The sequence below is a fragment of the Cuculus canorus genome, chromosome 5, assembly GCF_017976375.1.
Source record: "Cuculus canorus isolate bCucCan1 chromosome 5, bCucCan1.pri, whole genome shotgun sequence".
NCBI lineage: Eukaryota > Metazoa > Chordata > Aves > Cuculiformes > Cuculidae > Cuculus > Cuculus canorus.
Window position 1 is genome coordinate 1,758,668 of NC_071405.1, and position 18,563 is coordinate 1,777,230.

At 55.2% G+C, this 18,563-nt stretch overlaps 1 protein-coding gene across 2 annotated transcripts in view; it reads right to left on the bottom strand.

The window, feature by feature from the left end:
* MDGA2 (MAM domain containing glycosylphosphatidylinositol anchor 2) overlaps positions 1-11,708 on the bottom strand; it is a 359,555-nt gene extending 347,847 nt beyond the window's left edge. For both annotated transcript variants that reach the window (XR_008450022.1, XM_054067864.1), the window contains exon 1: positions 11,489-11,708. Coding sequence is in view for 1 of the 2 variants with exons in the window: in XM_054067864.1 (XP_053923839.1) it covers positions 11,489-11,561 (73 nt within the window). In the remaining variant the exon portion in view is untranslated. The remainder of the gene's footprint in view (positions 1-11,488) is intronic.
* Between the last annotated feature and the right edge of the window lie 6,855 nt (positions 11,709-18,563).

The window sequence follows — 18,563 nt, forward strand, 5'->3', positions numbered from 1 at the left end:
AAATCAGGGAGTGGGGAACAGCCCTGAGGACTGAACCAATGAGCTGAATAAAGAGCAGTTGGGGGCATGAGGTGCTGTCAGCTGCATGAAATCAGGGTGTTTGTCACCTGTATTTCACCCTCCTCAGAGAAGACACAGCACCAGGTTTGCAAGGGCCATGGAGATGATCTGAACGCTGGAGCACCTTCCATCCGAGGGCAGGCTGGGAGAGTTGGGGTTGTTCAGCCTGGAGAAGAGAAGGCTCTGGAGAGATCTTAGAGGAGCTTCCAGTACTGGAAGTATGTGAACATAGAATCATGGAATGCTTTGGGTTGGAAGGGACCATGAAGGTCATCCAGGGGTGGAGACTCCACCACTGTCCTGGGTAGCCTCTGCTAGGGCTTTGTCACTCTTTCGGTAAAGAAATATTTCCCCATATCCAGTCTGAATCTGCCCTGGCACAACTTGAGGCCATTTCTTCTCATCCCATCGCTTCTTACTTGGGAGAAGAGACCTGCGACCATGTCACTACAACCTCCTTTCCAAGAGCTGCAGAGAATGATAAGGTCTCCCCTCAGCCTCCTCTTCTCCAGACTAAACAGCCCCAGGTCCCTCGGCCACCCCTCATATCCCTGTGCTCCAGACCCTTCACTAGCTTTGTGCCCTTCTTTGCACACACTCCAGCAACTCGATGGCCTTCTTGTATAAGGGCTCCAAAACTGAACCCAGGAGGGTGGCCTCACCAGTGTTGAGCCCAAGGGGACGATCCCTTCCCTGCTCCTGCTGGCCACCCCATGGCTGATCCAGGCCAAGATGCCATTGGCCTTCTTGGCCACCTGGGCCACTGCTGGCTCATGTTCAGCCACTGTTGACCAACATCCCCAGGACCATCTCTGCCAGGCAGCTTTCCAGCCACTCTTCCCCAAACCTGGAGCTGCACAGGGTTGTTGTGACCCAAGTGCAGCACCCAACACTTGGCCTTGTTGAACCTCATACCATTTACCTGGGCCCATGAATCCAGCCTGCCCAGATCTCTCTTCAGAGCCTTCCTACTCTCAAGCAGGTCAACAGCCCCACCCAATTTGGTGTCACCTGCAAACTTACTGAAGATGCAGTCCTTCAATGCACACTCCTGCCACTGTGTGACACGATGCTAACGCAATGCTAAGGACAGCGTTTCCAAAGAGTTTGAGCAGGAGCAAAGGAACATGTGAATGATTAAGCAATTGAAAAGAATGACTTCAGCCACCAAATGATTGCAATTGTGCTCAGCGAATGCACCACCTTAAACCCTGTAATAAAGGCAGAGATCGCACAACACTGAAGGAACACCTGAGCTGAATATTTATTCCCCTAAAGTAGGTTATTGCACAACCGTGTCAAGGTAGCACCACAAACCATCACAGGCTCAGCAGCAACGATGACTTCAGGAAAGGGAATAGCTGACAGGACCACAAATCCGTGATGATCTAATCACAGCAGCTTCAAATAGCAAGGCAGTCAGCAGGAGTTACCTTGAAGACCATCAGGCTCCCACCAAACCAGAAAGATTTCAAGAAAGCAGAAACAGATGAGTGGAAGAAGCTACCAACATGGAAATCATGGGGCCTACAAGAAAGCTGGAGAGGGACTGTTCACAAAGTCTTGTAATGATAGGATGAGGGGCAGTGGGTATAAACTGGAGAGTGGCAGATTTAGGCTTGACATAAGGAAGAATTTCTTCACCATGAGAGTGGTGAGGCACTGGAACAGGTTGCCCAGGGAAGCTGTGGCTGTCCCAGCTCTGGAAGTGTTCCAGGCCAGGTTGGATGGGGCCTTGGGCAGCCTGATCCAGTGGGAGGTGTCCCTGCCCACAGCAGGGGTGTTGGAACTGGGTGATCTTTGAGGTCCCTTTCAACCCAAACTATTCTATAATTATATGATTCTACCCACTCCCAACAGGTGAGGCTTTCTGCAGTCCCAACCAGCTGTTTAAAGAATCAGAATCACAGGCTTGTAGAATCCGGGCTGATCCTTCTCTTCCACCCCCTTCCAGGTGGCTTTCATTCAGCTCTGTACCCACGTTCCTCAGTAAAACCCAGGCTGGTGATGGGGAGGGTTGGAGCAAGCATTTTGCAGCAAGGCGGGGAGATGTCACCTCACCGAGGACTGCATTACTTTCTCATCCTTGTACACTCCTGGCATGAGGTTTCCTGTGCCTGGCACCTCCTTCCCCCCCCTTCACCCACCTCTTCACACTCTGGCCACGTTCCAGCAACTCCTGGTTGTTTCTGCCCCAGTCCTGGCCCCAGTGGTCCCTCAGCTCCCTAACTTGTCCACCCTGCAGAGAGTGCATCTTCCACCTCAGGTGAGGGATAACCAGCTATTTCTTCTTGTCATGAAACCACATTTGCAAGTTATGCAACAACTTTCCAGGCAGTGGGATTTCTCCATTTGCTGGTGCCATGAAGCACAATGACGAGGCTACGGCAGAGCAGCCAATGCTTGGTGAGATAAAGCCAACTTCTGCCCAGCCACTGCGTTTTGGAATTTCCATTCTCACTTGGAAGCCACTGGGAGTTGGGCATCTTGGCACTCAGAAGCTGCTGACCAAAATTCTGGCTGTGCCTCCTGCCACGGCAGAAACACGGCGCTGTACGCACCAGAAAGCCCACGGAAATTGATACTGCAGCTGTTACACACACAGAGGAGCAGAAGGAACCTTCCAGTCCCTTGACCCCACCTCCTTCCCCCTTCCCACAGTGAGAGTTACCTACCAGCATATTTCATACACAGTTTTTAAATGATGTTATGCATTAATAACATCGTTGGTTAAGTAACATATATTACTGCAATCACTGCTTCGATATATTCAAAATGGATTAACTACCTTCTCCAGTCTGAGGCCAGGAGAGACACTGGGTCTTGCCTAGATTGACCTCCCATGCGTCCACCAGCCAGCAATTTCCCTTAGCAATCCCCACCTGGATGAAGCTCACGAATTTAAGAAACAACATTCGATTATACATCAAAGATGTTGGACACCAGGGAGTCCAGCACATCTCTCAGTGAGCTGCTCCGACCACTAATCACCCCAGCTGAAAAACTCATCTTTGTTTCTACTGGTGGCTTTGGTAACTTCAAGTGATTGCTGTTGGCTTCTCCAACACAACACCTTAGGTGGATGCTTGGAGCTACCTCTTCACCACTGCCTGCCTCTTCATTCCTGAGATAATTGTAACAGACATTTATCTCCGTTTTAGCTACCTCAGTCAGTCTTAACCAGTTTAATGCATGGAGTTCCTCTAGTCCCACAACCATAGAGTCCTTAAGGTTGGAAAAGACCTCTGAGACAATCCGGTCCAACCATCAGCACAACACCAGCATACAGAATCACACAGAAGCACAGAATGATCTGAGTTGAAAGGGGCCCACAACAACCGAGTCCAACTCCTATCCCTTCACAGGACAATCCCAAAATTTACACCATGTGTCTGAGGATGTTCTCCAAGTGATTCTTGAATATTTTTAGGATTGGCGCCATGGCTGCTCCCCTGGGGAGCTGTTCCAGAGCTCCACCACCCTCTGAGTGAAGAACGTCTTCCTAATGTCCAACCTAACCCTGCCCATACCTACTAGTCCATATCCTGAAGCACCATGCCTACATGTTTTTTGAACCCCTCCAGGGATGGAGACTCCACCACTGCCCTGGGCAGACTTTGCCAGGGCATCACCACTCTGTCAGGAAAGAAATTGTTCCTAATATCCAACCTAAACCTCCCTTGGCACAACTTAAGGCCATTTCCTCTCATCCTATCCCTTGTTACTTTCCTGAACAGACCAGCACCCACCTTGCTACAACCTCCTTTCAGTTAGCTGTAGTCTCTCTCCACAAGGCCAGTTTTCCAGATCACAGAATTCCCTGGTACCCAAATACGCTGGCAACAAGCAGCTGGGGCAAACAGACATCAAAATCCAGCAATGGGGGCGAAAATCAAGTTAAAGTCTGCCAAGAGTGATGTGGGCCTGTAAGGATGTTCAAGGCAATTTCTTGGTCCTCCAGCATTTCATGGATGTAGGAAGCAATCACAGGAGGAGGTATCTCCCCAGCTAGGCCACCGGTCTGATGCAGGACAGGGGTTGGACTTGATGAACCTTGTAGGTGTCTTCAAACTCAGGATATTCTATGATCCTATGAGCGAAAGTCCTCTTTCCAGAAGAGCCAGGCTTCAAAATCCATCAGAGAATAGCAAACCAACTTCCTTCCATTTTCAGCTATATTTAGCAAGGCCATTATTTATGGAGATGGCAGGAAATAATTCAGCTGGATCCAGACATAGCTCAAAATTGGAAAGAGGATCTATAAAAAGATAAACCGAAGGATCTAACGGGGAACCAGTCATGGGGACTTGGCATGGCTATGCTGGAAGGCTCTCCTGCTGGCGATGAAGTGGCACTGCCAACACCGAACCTGTGCGCTAGGTCAGACCTGGGCAGTGGGGACCGATGGAGCTGCCTTCCCTCAAACAGCTGTTCTCAGAAGCCCCTTCCTCCAAAACCAAGTTTTTTCCAGGTTTAAGAAACATGGTTAAGAAACAACTTAAAGCCCTGAACCCATCTGAGTTGGGGAGAGTGACAGTGCCCTGGCATTGGCAGAGGGAGGCAGGGAACATCCTCCCTGGTGGCATTCGCTTCTTCATGGCCCGTGGTCGGGTGCCTCCCATCCAAAAGCATTTTTTCCGCTGGAGGAAGGGGATGAAGTGCGGAAGAGCCACTGCCCCACAGGAGTAGACATGCATATAGAATGCTCTGGGTTGGAAGGGACCTTTAGATCATTCAGTCCCAACCCCCCTGCAGAAGCACAGACATCTTGAATTCCATCAGGTTGCTCAGAGCCCCATCCAACCTGACCTTGAATGTTTCCAGGGATGGGGCCTCCATCACCTCCCTGGGCAACCTGTTTCCCCACTGCATATAGGCTGGCACTGCAATGCGTGCAGGGAGAGCTCATCCCTCCACCGAAGGAGGTCCCAGAATATATTTGAGGAGGACAGAAGACAGAACTGAGCTTTAATCATTCATCTGTTTCCTTCCTCCCCAGCACTTCATCTGACAGATTCTAATTAAACAGGATTTTGCTCTTCTGAGCCAGGAGAGCTTTTATTTTGTCTGTTTAAGGACTGTTTCCTTGCCACTAGTTTTTCTCCAGAGTGAAAGACAACATTTTGACTAGAGCTCCAGAGCTGCCCAGAGCATCAGCTGCTCCTGGGAAGATGGGACGTGCCGTGATGCTACCCAGCACAGCACGAAGGCAACTCGCTGCATGCCAGGAGGAACACATTGAGCTTTAACAGGCGTCCCAGGACATGCAAAACCTGATTGAAGTTTCTGCATTGATTCAGTCAGATTTAATCTCCGTCACTGCTCTTCTCCCACACATTGACTACTGAGCATTTTTAGTTTGACTCTATACATTGGCACCCCTCCACCCCAAATTGCTGCACCCCAGGGTGAAACCAGCCCCCCCACCCCGAATGCCCAAACCAGCACTCTCAGACCCCGGAATCCCTCGTTGCCGCAATGCCAGGTGCTGCACAACCTTTTACTTACAACACAACTAAGAACGGTGGGAGCTGAGTCGATCCCAATCACTTTGGGTCCATAAGAGGCACAACGGCTGCTTCCCCACCTCCGCACTCTCCCAGGTTTAGCTGGTGAAGCTGAAGTTCATCTCAAACCACTGTGGAAATCCCAGTGTAAACATCTGCGGTGCGAGAGGGAGGAGGAGATCCCTCTCCAGGGCTCAGTTAAGAGTTAAAGCTCTCAATGATCCATTGGCTCCTGCAAAATCTCCTGGAGCGGGCGGCAGCGAAGCGCCCAGCTGCTCAGAAACGCCAACCCCTGCGGCATCACATAATTCCTCCCCTGTTCCCAGGGCCACCACGCTTCCCTCGCACAATGTCCCGAATTGTGTGGGGTTAAACTGGCCCACACAACGCCCGCATTCACACCCGCGGAAATGCCCTTCGTCCCTGCGCTGCCGTGGTGCCATCTGGGGCTGGTGATCCAGAGGCTGCCCTCGCCGGCAGAAATGGGCAACCGGCCTTGCTAAAGGGGAAAACGCTCTTGCTCTGAGAGGGTTTGGGTTTCCCTCCCTCTCTCCTTTCATCCTGCCAATCCACTTGTTTGACCAGGGCAAGCATTAGGGAGAGGCCAGGTCAGACCCTGCCGGCTCCGAGCCAGCCCTCGTTAATCCCCCTGGGGAGCTGAGCAGACCACAAAGTAACCATCATCCCTATAAACAAGCAACAGAGTCACAGAATCATAGAATCACTACATTGGAAAAGAATTTTAAGATCATGTTGTCCAACTGTACCTGTCCGCTACTAAATGCGATTCCTGAGCATCTCATCTACCTGTCTTTTAAATACCTCCAGGGAGGGGGATTCCACCACCTCCCTGGGCAACCACCTCCCTGGGAAGATCCTTCCCAACAGTGTCTGACCCGAAATGCTTCATCAGACCCCAGTCAAGTTGCCATCTGGGGTGGAAGAAGCAGCTCTGGGGTTTGGGGGGTCCCCATTTCCAAACCTGCTTCTCTATAAAACACACAACTGCAATGAAAATGAAGTCCATTTGACAACATTTGGCGCTCGGCACAAGGAACAAGAACGATCTCTCTGACAATGAAAGGGGGAAGATTTAGATGAGATATTAAGAAGAAACGCTTCACGCTGAGGGTGGGGAGGCCCTGGCCCAGGTTGCCCAGAGCAGTGGTGGCTGCCCCATCCCTGGAGGGGTTCAAGGCCAGGTTGGATTGGGCTTGGAGCCCCTGAGCCAGTGGGAGGTGTCCCTGCCCATGGCAGGGGGTGGAATTGGATGGGCTTTGAGGTCCCTTCCAACCCAAACCATTCTATGATTTTATGATTTAATACAATAAAAACCTACACTCCCACATTACTCTGCATCAGCAATGAAAAGCTTGGTTGTTCCCTTGGCCATGATTGCTTCTCCCAACACTCTGCACGCTGAATCCCACACACTGACTTGGTGCAGAGCCTTGGGGAGACTCTGAGATGTCTGAGCATGGTGGATACTCATCACACTTGTGATCACTTGTTTCATGAGACATTTACAGGCATCCTAACATTATCTGCATCCACACTAGGATGCTTTAAGTGCTTTTTATTATAGGAGTTGGTATGAAACACAACAGGGGGTGCACAGAGGGGGGAACACTGCACGCACACACTTGCACCTATGAACCTGGTGCTTGCATACATGAAAATCTTGTCCTCAGTAGCTGCCCTGCTTGTTTTCCAGGGGAAGATAACTACAAGCTCTGCAAGGAGTGGGTAAAACACACCCAGTGGCCATGGGGAAACTGCCACAGAGGGGCTGCACCCCTCCATGCACAACATCCCCATGGGTGCAGTGACACCTTGCCCAGTTGATATCGTGGCTGCTCCCCATTGCTGTGGAGACTTCCATGTTTAGGGAACAATTTCCTAGAGTCAAAAAGTGTTGGCTGTGACACCAGAGCAATCACACCCTGTGGTCCACCCACCACCCGGTCCCTACAGGTCCCTGGGCATCCCTCCAGCCCCCACCCAGGAGGTGGTGGCAGCGCGCAGGTTCCTTTCCAAGCATTCACTCTGCTGCTCCTCGCTCCATGGGACACAAGGTGAGACCCTGGAGACCCCACATATCTCTACACCTGAAACCCCAAGTCCACAGCAAGCCGCCTGGCCAGAACAGTTCAGCACTGGCGAAACATGAGGAAATCCATTCCTCACTCCTGTGAAACTCCCGCATCTTGATGAGCCACCCCTTATCAGCTCCAAAACAACCTGTGCCCACGCTGGCCTGCTCGTTTAGCCATTTCTTTCCTTGTAACCTGAAGTTTGGTGAAAGGACAACCATCATATTCTGAATACCTGCATTTTCTGCTTTATTTACCATGCAAGACATGCATAATTTAAAGGGGAGGACAAGTGCCTACAGCACTTGAGTTCTTCTCAAGATGATTTAGCCAAGAAAACAAGCTGGGCACAGCACAGCTGAGGAATTGTAGGTCTTGTTCTGGGTGGGTTACGAGCTCTGATCTTCTCTCATCCCCTGAAGAAGCAGAGTGTGGCACTGAGGAGGGGACGGCCGGCACTGGGCAGACCCCCACCTGTGCTGGCTCCAGCCCTGACCCTGACATACTCTTCATCCTTGGGAAACTGTCCCCAGTGTTGGCACCTCAGTTCCCAGCTGTCCAAGCAACCGACTTTTTATTATTGGGAAGCAACGGAGGGAAGTTAGCGGTGAGATGTACAACCAGACTCCACGGGACATTAATTTGCTTTTTTATGTGAACTGGAATAAGGAAAAGTGGAGCATTTATTCTGCATTTAAAGGCCCAAAGCTAGCTCTGAGGTGCTGCTGTTCCGCGTGGCCATGCACACCGCTGTGCCAAGTACTGTGCCCATGCAGGGAAAAGCTGAGCAATCCTCCTCTGCACCTCCTGCAGCATCAGAGAGGAGCATCCGTGGCAGAGGAGCACCCGTGGCAGCGGGCAGGCAGGTAGGGCCAAAGAGCAGCCCAGAGGAGCTCGGGCTCATATCCCAAGCGAGACCTCATCCTCAGGACACAAGTTCTCCTGTGGAGGGGACACAACCCCAGTGGGAGGGACTGGGGAGAAGTCAGAGTGGCAGACAGCACCTGCAAAGCAGCAAGTTCTCCATTCAGGGCTGGAGAGGGCAGCAGGACTCGGGGAGGATACAAACCATGGCATATTCCTTCACCTGGCAAAGTGGAGCAACACCCCAAGCCTTCCTTACAGACCTGGGGCTTTGTCCTCTCACAGAAAGGACACGGGCATTCCCAGGTGATCTGCACAAAAGCTGGGAACAAGTGGGTTAACCCAGCAAGCCACTTTCCTAACTGCACCACGCCTGGAAGTAGAGCTGTGAGGATCTTAAAATCTTCAATAAGGGCCAAAAAAAGTTGTTTGAATTCTACAAAAAGCTATTTTTCCCAGGCAGGAAGCACTGCGCAGGGTCCCTCTCCCAGGCTGGGGTTCGCTCTTGCGATGCAACTCGGAGCATTCCCTTCAAACCCTCCTTTCTCAAAATGGCCTTGGAGCCAGAGACGGCTCTTCAAGGCTGCTGGGATGCACATCCTGGGCTTGGCTTTTTTTTTTTCTGGCTTTCTCAAACCAGTCTTTGGGAGTCAATAAAGAAACACAAAGGCACGCAGAACAGGTTTCAAACCTAGCACAGCCACCTATGACTGATTTCACACCACTGCCCTCATCCCTTACTTGCTCCCTGGCTCTTCACCCACCGTCCTTAACCTAAATAAAGTGTTACATTTTACAGGAGCAAAAAGGCAGCACTGTCAAACAAGAGTCTTACTACAAACCCGCCTGAGACATCACCCGTGCATCGATGCTGAGGGCGAGAGCTCCCTTTCCTGTAGGCCCCCACATACCACGCTCTGCCTGAACAAGCCCTCTCCTATTCACGCCAGCAGTTGCTATTCCAGCACATCCACAATTATGTGCCTGTGTGTCGGGAGCCCCAGCGTTGCCGGAGATCCAGCCACTGTGAGCAGAACCTCTCAGACATTTTCAATTACACTGAAATTCTGCAAAATTAAAAGAAAGGAGGGGGAAATACATCTCTGGTTGGGGCTGCCAGGCTGGTGGGAAGCAAATATTTCAGTGCCAAAATAGGCGCAGGGGCTTGAAGGAGCAGATGTCAAATGAAGCCTTTACTGGTAAATTCATGAAGTCTCTCTTCCACAGCGAGTGTCGGAGCCAACACTTCCAGCAGCACCGCACAGCACCGCACCGCCACACCGCTTACATAACCCCACTGCTGGGCAGCGCCAGGGCATCGCGGGGACTGGGGTAGCACCGGGGCTGGGACACCACTGGGGCATCACCAGAGCCAGGGATGCACAGGGACATCACCAGGGCCGGGGTATCACCAGGGTGAGAGCCTCACCGGGACATCACCAGGGCTGGGGCATCACTGCGACCTGGGTATCACTGGGGCCAGAGGAGCACCGGGGCACGACTGGGACTGGAGCATCACTGGGAGCAGAGCATCAACGGGGACAGAGCATCTCTGGGGCCAGGGCATCATAGGACCCAGGATATCGCTGCAGCTGGGGGTGCCACAGGGACATCACCCGGGCCCGGACATCACTGGGACCAGAGCATCACCGAGGCCAGGGCAGCAGCCGGCTATCACTGGGGTAGGGTCATCATTAAGACCGAGGCATCACTGCAACCAGGGTATCATGGGGACCAGAGCTTCACCAGGGAATCACCGGGGCTAGGGCATCACCAGGGCATCACGGTGGATGGGACATCACCGGGACTGGAGCACCACTGGGGCTGGGGCATCACCAGGGCATCGCCAGGGCCGGCGCATCACTGAGACCAGGGCATCACTGGGGCATCACTAAGCCCAGGGCATCACTAAGCCCAGGGGGCATCACCAGGACTGGAGCATCACTTGGGTATCAGTGGGGCTGGGGCATCACCAGAGCATCACCACGGATGGGGCATCACCGGAGCATCTCTGAGGCCGGGGTATCACTGGGGCATCACCGGGGCCGGGGCATCACTCACCGGGAAGCAACAAAACCCTCACTCCCGTACCGGACTCCCCGCAACCACCGGGATCCATTGCCTCCGCCCCGCTCCGCGCATCCCCCGCGCATCCCCCGCGCCGGATTTGCAAGTCACTGCCTGGGGATGGGGGGGGAGAGACCCGGTGGGAGCGGGGCTGCGCACCCACCCGCGGAGACTGCGCACCGCGGCGGAGCCCTGGTAAGTTTGCTTCTCACCTCCCGGCCCCTCGCTCCGCGCCCGCGGAACGGGCGGCAGCGCGGCTGGTAACAAGTGCGGGCGCGGAGAAGCGCGGAGAAGGGAGGAGAAGGGGGAGAAAAGGAGGAGAAGGGAGGGAAAGGGAAGAGAAGGGGGAAAAGGGAGGAGAAGGGGGAGAAAAGGAGGAGAAGGGGGGAAAGGGAAGAGAAGGGGGAAAGAGAGGAGAAGGGGAAAGCGCGGAGAAGCGTGGAAAAGCGCGGAGAAGAATGGAGAAGGGAGGAGAAGCGTGGGAAAGCGCGGAGAAGGGAGGAGAAGCGCGGAAAAGCGCGGAGAAGGGAGGAGAAGCGTGGGAAAGCGCGGGGAAGGGAGGAGAAGGGCGGAAAAGCCCGGGGAAGGGAGGAGAAGCGCGGAGAGGCGCAGAGAAGGGTGGCAAAGGGAGGAGAAGCGCGGAGATGCGCGGCCAAGGCGCTGTGCCGGCGGCACCCTCGGCATCCCCGGCCGGGACCGTCGCGTGTGTCCCCCCCGCTGCCCCTCGGCGACCCCCCCCCATCCCCGCCCCGCTTTGCCATGTCAGCGTCTCATGGCAACGGCGCTGCCTCCGCTCCTGCCCCCGCGGGCTCCCGCGGCCCCGGAGGAGGTCACCATTCCCCCCCCCCAATCCGGCGACAGCGGCGACAAGGTGACCCCCCGCGCCCCCGCACTCACCGTAGACCCCTTGCGCGGAGCTGCCGTCCAGCAGAAGCGTCAGCAGCCCCAGCAGCCCGATGGCTACATCCATCTTCGCGTGAGCATCCACATATCCAGCGCGGGGGCCGCGGGGGGAGGCAGCGCAGCGCCCGCCGAGCCGCGCAGACCCGCGCAAGCAGGGCGGGGGGCTCGGGGGGAGGCAGGCGGCGGGCACCGCTCCGGTCCTCCTCCTCCTCCTCTTCCCTCTTCCTCCGCCTCCTCCTCCTGCGCAGCGGAGAGGCGCGGAGGGGCGCGCGGCGAGCCGGCCCCCCCCCCGGCTCAAAGCGGTCGCCGCCGCCGCCGCCTCCCGGGGCCACCGAGAGCCGCGCGGGGCCACCGCAGCCTCCCTCGCCCCGTGGCCATCAGATGCCACCGCAGCAGAGCCCAGGCCCCCGCATGATGCGCGGGGCGCGGAGGTGGGATGCTGGGGGGGTGGGGGGGATACGGATGGAGGATGCCCGCGGAGGTGTGTCCTGCTCTGAGCGCAAGGAGCAGCCCTCACCGCGCCTGCGGATCCATGGCCGTGCGGGAGGGTGGGTGCGCGGGTGCGGAGCGAGGATGGAGGGCGGCGAGGGGCCGTCACGTTGTGCTATACGTGCCGGCAGCCCGAGCCGCGGAGCCGCAGCACGGCGACGTCAAAGCTGCGTGGCTCGCTGCTGCGTGCCTTCCTCCTCCTCCCTCCTCCTCCTTCTCCGCGCCGCCTCCTGTGGTCCCGCCGCTGGGCGCGCAGGGACGCGGGCGGGGCCACGCGCGGGCGCCGCGCTCCGTTCGGAGCGGGGATGCGCGGAGATGGGCATCCCGATTAGTGCCGGGATGCGCGGATGCTGGGCATCCCGATTGGTGCCAGAATGCGCGGAGATGGGCATCCCGATTAGTGCCGGGATGCGCGGATGCTGGGCATCCCGATTGGTGCCAGAATGCGCGGATGCTGGGCATCCCGATTAGTGCCGGGATGCGCGGATGCTGGGCATCCCGATTGGTGCCAGAATGCGCGGATGCTGGGCATCCCGATTAGTGCCAGGATGCGCGGATGCTGGGCATCCCGATTGGTGCCGGGATGCGCGGAGATGGGCATCACGATTGGTGCCAGGATGCGCGGAGCTGTGTGCCCCTCTCGGAGCAGGGATGCGCCGTGCTGTGCACCCCGCTCGGAACGGGGACTCGCGGGGCTGTGCATCCCAATTTATACCAGGATGCTCGGTGCTGTGCATCCCGATTTATACCGGGATGCGCGGGGCTGTACGCTCCTCTCGGAGTTAGTGTGCGCCGAGCTGTGTGCCCCTCTCGGAGCAGGGATGCGCGGCGCTGTGTACCCCGCTAGGAACGGGGGTGCGCGGAGCTGTGCATCCCGATTTATACTAGGATGAGCGGTGCTGTGCGCCCCTCTCGGAGTCAGGGTGCGCGGAGCTGTGCATCCCGGCTGGAGCCAGGATACGAGGAGCAGAGCATCCCGATTTGTGCCAGGACGCACCGTGCTTTGCGCCCTGCTCGGAGTAAGGATGAGCGGTGCTGTGCGCCCCCCTCGGAGCAGGGATGCGCGGAGCTGTGCATCCCGATTGGAGCCAGAATGTGCGGTACTGTGCACCCCACTCAGAGTCAGGATTCGCAGAGCCACACGCCCTGTTCGGAGCCAGGATACGCGGTGCCGCGTGGCCCTTTCAAAGCCAAGATACGCGGTGCTGTGCGCCCAGCTACACTCTGGGATGCTCGGTGCACAGCGCCCCTCTTGCAGCCGGGATGCGCGGTGCTGTGCGCCCAACTTGGGGCCAGGATGTGTGGTGCTGTGCACCTCAGTGTGCTCTGGGATGCTCGGTGCACAGAGCCACACTTGCAGCTGGGATGCGCGGTGCTGTGCGCCCTGCTTGGAGTCAGGATGTGCGGTTCTGTGCATCCTGCTTGTAGTCAGGATGAGCGTTGCTGTGTGCCCTGCTTGGAGACGAGATGCACGGTGCTGTGCACCTCTCTTGCAGCCGGGATATGCGGTGCTGTGTGTTCTGCTCTGTGCCCTGCTCAGACCAGGATGCGCGGTGCTGTGCAGCCCTCTAGGAGCCAGGATGCGCGGTGCTGTGCGCCTCGCTCTGCTTCAGGTTGCATGGTGCTGTGCGCCCCTCTCAGAGCATGGATGCGCGGTGCTGTGCGCCCAGCTCGGAGCCAGGATGCTCAGTGCACAGCACCGCGCTTGCAGCCTGGATGTGCGGTGCTGTGTGTCCTGCTCGGAGCCCGGATGTGCGGTGCCGTGCACCTTGCTCAGAGCCAGGATGCGCAGTGCTGTGCATCCCACTCAAAGCAGGAATGCATGTTGCCGTGCAGCCCACTCCGCTCTGGGACGTGTGGTGCTGTGCATCCCGCCTGGAGACAGAATGCGCAGTGCCGTGCACTCCACTTGGAGCTGGGATGCGTGGTGCTGTGCGCCCGGCTCAGAGCCAGGATGCACAGTTTTTGGCACCCCACTCCCACTCCTGAGCGGATTTGGCCTGGCAGAGCCTGCTGTGCCCTCTTCATCCCCCAGCTCCACCCTGCTTGCTCTTCCCAGGGTTGGGGGACCTCTGGGGGTTCAGACCTTGTCCCAGCATCGCTCTGCACCACTGATGGGGCCTTTTGGGCAGCAGCACTGCTTTCCCCATCCTCTAGTGACTAAACACACTGTACTTGCCCAAGCTTGAGTGCCCCAGGGCATAGGGCTGAGGACAGCCACCAGCCGGGGGAGGGGTCCCACAGCCTGGTGACAAGAGGTGACACAGCAAGGGGACACAAAGGAGCTGCTCCATGTGTCTTGGAGGCAGCAACTGTGGCTCAGCTCACCCCAACTGCTGGGTTTTCACCTGGTCATTCCCCCTTTCAGTGGTGTTTGGCCTCCATCAAGTATCTGAGATACTTCACAGGCCCCCCCATACCTTGCCAGGCTGCACTCAGGCTGCCTGATACATTTTGGGGTCTCAGGGAACTTGTGTAGGTGAAGGTCTATTGCCTCCACTTCCTTCTGGAAAGCCCACTTTACTGTTTGGTCTGTCTCAAATGTTTGTATTGCCTGAGGGCTGCCTGCATGTCTGAGGGCTTTGTTTGTTGTGGCTGCAATGAAGAGCAGGAGGGGGACTCTACCCCCCCTTCACCCACCCCTCAGCCACCCAACTGGCCTGGCCGGACCCTCCCGAAGGAGCTTCTGAACACACAAGTGGCAAGATGTTCCCATGGTTCTCACCAGGCAGGGATTGGACTTATAAAATGACTTAGAATGATAGAATCTCTTAGTTGGAAAAGTCCTTTGAGATCATCGAGTCCAACTGTCCCTATCCACTGCTAAACCAGATCCCGGAGCACCTCATCTGCCCGGCTTTTAAACCCCTCCAGGCATGGGGACTCCCCCCCACCCTGGGCAGCCTCTGCCAGGGCTGAGAACCCTTTACTGAAGAAGTTTTTCCTGATGTCCAGTCTGAACCTGCCCCGGTGCAGCTCGAGGCCGTTCCCTCTCACCCATCGCAGAGCCCAGCGCCCGCCTCACCACAGCCTCCTCGCAGGTAGTTTATAGAGGGATGAGGTCTCCCCTCAGGCTCCTTCTCTCCAGGTTAAACAGCCCCATGTCCCTCAGGCTCCTCTCGTATCCGTTGCTCTCCAGCCCCTTCCCCAGCTCCCTCGTGCACCCATCGCTCCAATGGGATCCCTGGAAGGAGCTGCTGGAGCTGCTGCCGGAGAGAGCGCGTGTTCCCGGGAATGGGGGGCTGCCCAGTGCAGAGGTGACCCCTTCCTTTTCCCTTTTCTCTCTCTTTCACCTCCTCCGTCCCTCTCCGGCCTCTACCTCTCTCTCATTTATCTCACTGTGTTTCCTTGAGCAGCACCGCTCTGTCGGATCAAATCCCAGTTCCTTGGCTGTGTCCAGGGATCACATTGTGGTCTGACTGGATTGAAATGTTTGCTGCAACTTTGGGAAGTCCCCGTCTGTCCCCCCCCGTCCCCCCATCCCCGTCCCCACGCACGCTGTAGCTCTGCTTTGCAAATGATTTTTTTGGTCTGTTTATTTTGATTTGAGCCCACAATAAATTTTGCTTTTTGATCTCACCCTGGGAGTGATCCTGTGAGCCTCTGGATCCCCGCATGGATAATCGAACCACCTTCTTTGACTGTGCAGGTCAAAAGAAGGCCCAGACACAAGTGTGTAACCTGTGGATCAGGGCATGACCCTGGGCCAGGGCCTCCCCACCCTCACTGCAAAACATTGCTTCCTAAGATCTCATCTCAATCTCCCCTCTTCCAATTTAAAACCATTCCCCCCATCCTATCCCTGCACTCCCTGATCCAGAGCCCCTCCCCAGCTTTCCTGGAGCCCCTTTCAGCCCTGGAAGCTGCTCTAAGGTCTCCCAGAGCCTTCTCTTCTCCAGGCTGAACAACCCCAACTCTCTCAGCCTGTCCTCAGAGCAGAGGTGCTCCAGACCTCATATCATCTCCGTGGCCCTCCTCTGGACCCATTCCAACAGATCCATCTCCTTCTCATGTTGGGGATTCCAGAACTGGACACAGCGCTCCAGGAGGGGGTCTCAGGAGTATATCAGTGTTGACTATAACAGGACATTGAATCTCAAGGGAATTAACTGCAGCAGGGCAGTAATGGCAGTTTTAGTCCCTCCCTTTCTCCTGGTGGCTCTGCAGCTGAGCGTGGGCCATCATTCCACCCTGGGCATTAACCACCCAGGGTGAGCCATGCTGCCTTGCCAGCAATTCTGCTGCGCTGCTTGGTGCAACACAATGACTGTATTCTTCCGCCTCCAGGAATAAGGAGCCACCAGCAAGGCCCATCTACGTTTCCATGTACCCGGAGGACTCCATGTCATAGGCCGTCAGGAGCAGGGAAGGGATTGTGTCCCTGTGTGAGGCCACACCTCGAATCTTGGGTTCAGTTTTGGCCCCTCACTCCAAGAAGGACATTGAGGAGCTGGAGCATGTCTGGAGAAGGGAACGGAGCTGGGGAACGATGTGGAGGCCTTTTTACCTTGATTCAGCTATTAAGTTGTAACATGAAGGGAGGTCTTTCACCTTGATTCGGTTGCAACACGAAGCGAGGTCTTCACACCAGATGCATCCATTTATGCTATGCATGGAACGATAACACTCACTGTAAGTGTGTAAGACAAACTACAATAAAGTGGTGCGCATGTACCATCATATTGGTGTTGTGCCGTCCGTCCTCACATGGTGAAGAGACCCCCAGACCCCAACAATTCAGGAGTGACCCCGACAGAAGGGGCTGGAGAACAAGGACTATGAGAGGCAACTGAGGGACCTGGGGCTGTTTAGCCTGGAGAAATACAGGCTGAGGGGAGACCTTATTGCTCTCTACAGCTCCCTGAAAGCAGGTTGTGGCGAGGTGGGTGCTGGCCTCTTCTCCCAAGTGCCAGGCGATAGGACAAGAGGGAATGGCCTCAAGTTGCCCCAGAGCAGGTTCAGATTGGACATCAGGACAAATTTCTTCACTTGAAAGGGTTCCCAGGCCCTGGCAGAGGCTGCCCAGGGAGGGGGTGGAATCCCCATCCCTGGAGGGGTTTAAAAATCGGGCAGATGAAGTGCTCTGGGATCTGGTTTAGTAGTGGACAGGGACGGTTGGACTCGATGATCTCAAAGGTGTTTTCCAACCAAACGATTCTATGATTCTAAGTGTGTGTTATCGGCCCCTCTGTTGCAGGAGGAAGCGAGGTAAATAAAATGAAATGAAATCAATCAAACTGAATTAGGCTAACTGCTCGGGTAACAAAAGTTCTGGGACTCAAATGCTTCCCTCACTCCAGCAGCCATTTATTTCAAAAGCTCTTTTCTTAGCAGCTTTTTCATTTCATCCAACACCAGACAGAAGAAAATTATTTTCTCTCCCGTCATTGGGAGCAGGTCTACAAATAATTGAGATTTGACTAAAGGAGACCATTAAGTAGCATTAAAATTCTGAGTAATTTGGCAGTGTCGGTGAGTTGTGCTGTTACTCCAGTACCTCCTTTTTCCGCTTGAGATTTCCAACATTCAAAAAAAGTAAGGCAAGACTAAATAATTTATCTCAGTCTCATAATTTTGCTGAATTGGGGTGCACGTATGATGTGAGGCATGTTTAGAATGTGAACAGATTACACATAATTAGCAAATCATAGACAAGAATCATAGGATAGTTTGGGTTGGAAGGGACCTCAAAACCCATCCAGTCCCACCCCCTGCCATGGGCAGGGACACCTCCCACTGGATCAGGGGCTCCAAGCCCCATCCAACCTGGCCTGGAACCCCTCCAGGGATGGGGCAGCCACCACTGCTCTGGGCACCCTGGGCCAGGGCCTCCCCACCCTCATGGGAGAGCATTTCTTCCTAAGATCTCATCTCAATCTCCCCTCTTTCAGCTGAAACCACCCTCCTCGCCCTATCCCTGCACTCCCTGATCCAGAGCCCCTCCCTAGGTTTCCTGGAGCCCCTTTCAGCACTGGAAGCTGCTCTGAGGTCTCCCTGGAGCCTTCTCTTCTCCAGGCTGAACAATCCCAACTCTCACGGCCTGTCCTCATATGGGAGGTGCTCCAGCTCTCCGAGCATCTCTGTGGCCTCCTGTGGCCTCACTCCAACAGCTTCTTGTCCTTCCTGTGCTGAGGAACTGCACACAGGCATCCCAGTGTGATCTCATGCCAACAGAGGAGTAGATTAAGAGCACAAACACTTAGTGCTCTCCTTTTGAACAGCACGGGCAACTTCCGACTTCATCCTTAGTCATAGATTTCAGCTCCCATAGCAGTGAGGATTTCCCTTCCTCAGGTTGGATGCTGAAAACAAGAAGAGCCACTGAAGGCTGGACCCACATCCTCCAAAGGTTTTGGCAGCATCTGCCTTGTGCTTTTTCACACTCTCTGGATAAGATATAGTTTGTTCTGAAAATTGAAACAGGTTCATTTAACAATGTTTAGGGACAAACCTCCGAGGGATGGAGTTATTAGATAAATAACTAAGTGTGACGGACCCTTTTAGACACACCTGTTATCTTCACTGGTGCAGTTTAAGTCTCAGAACTATTATAAATCACATCAAACTGCCTCATTTCAGG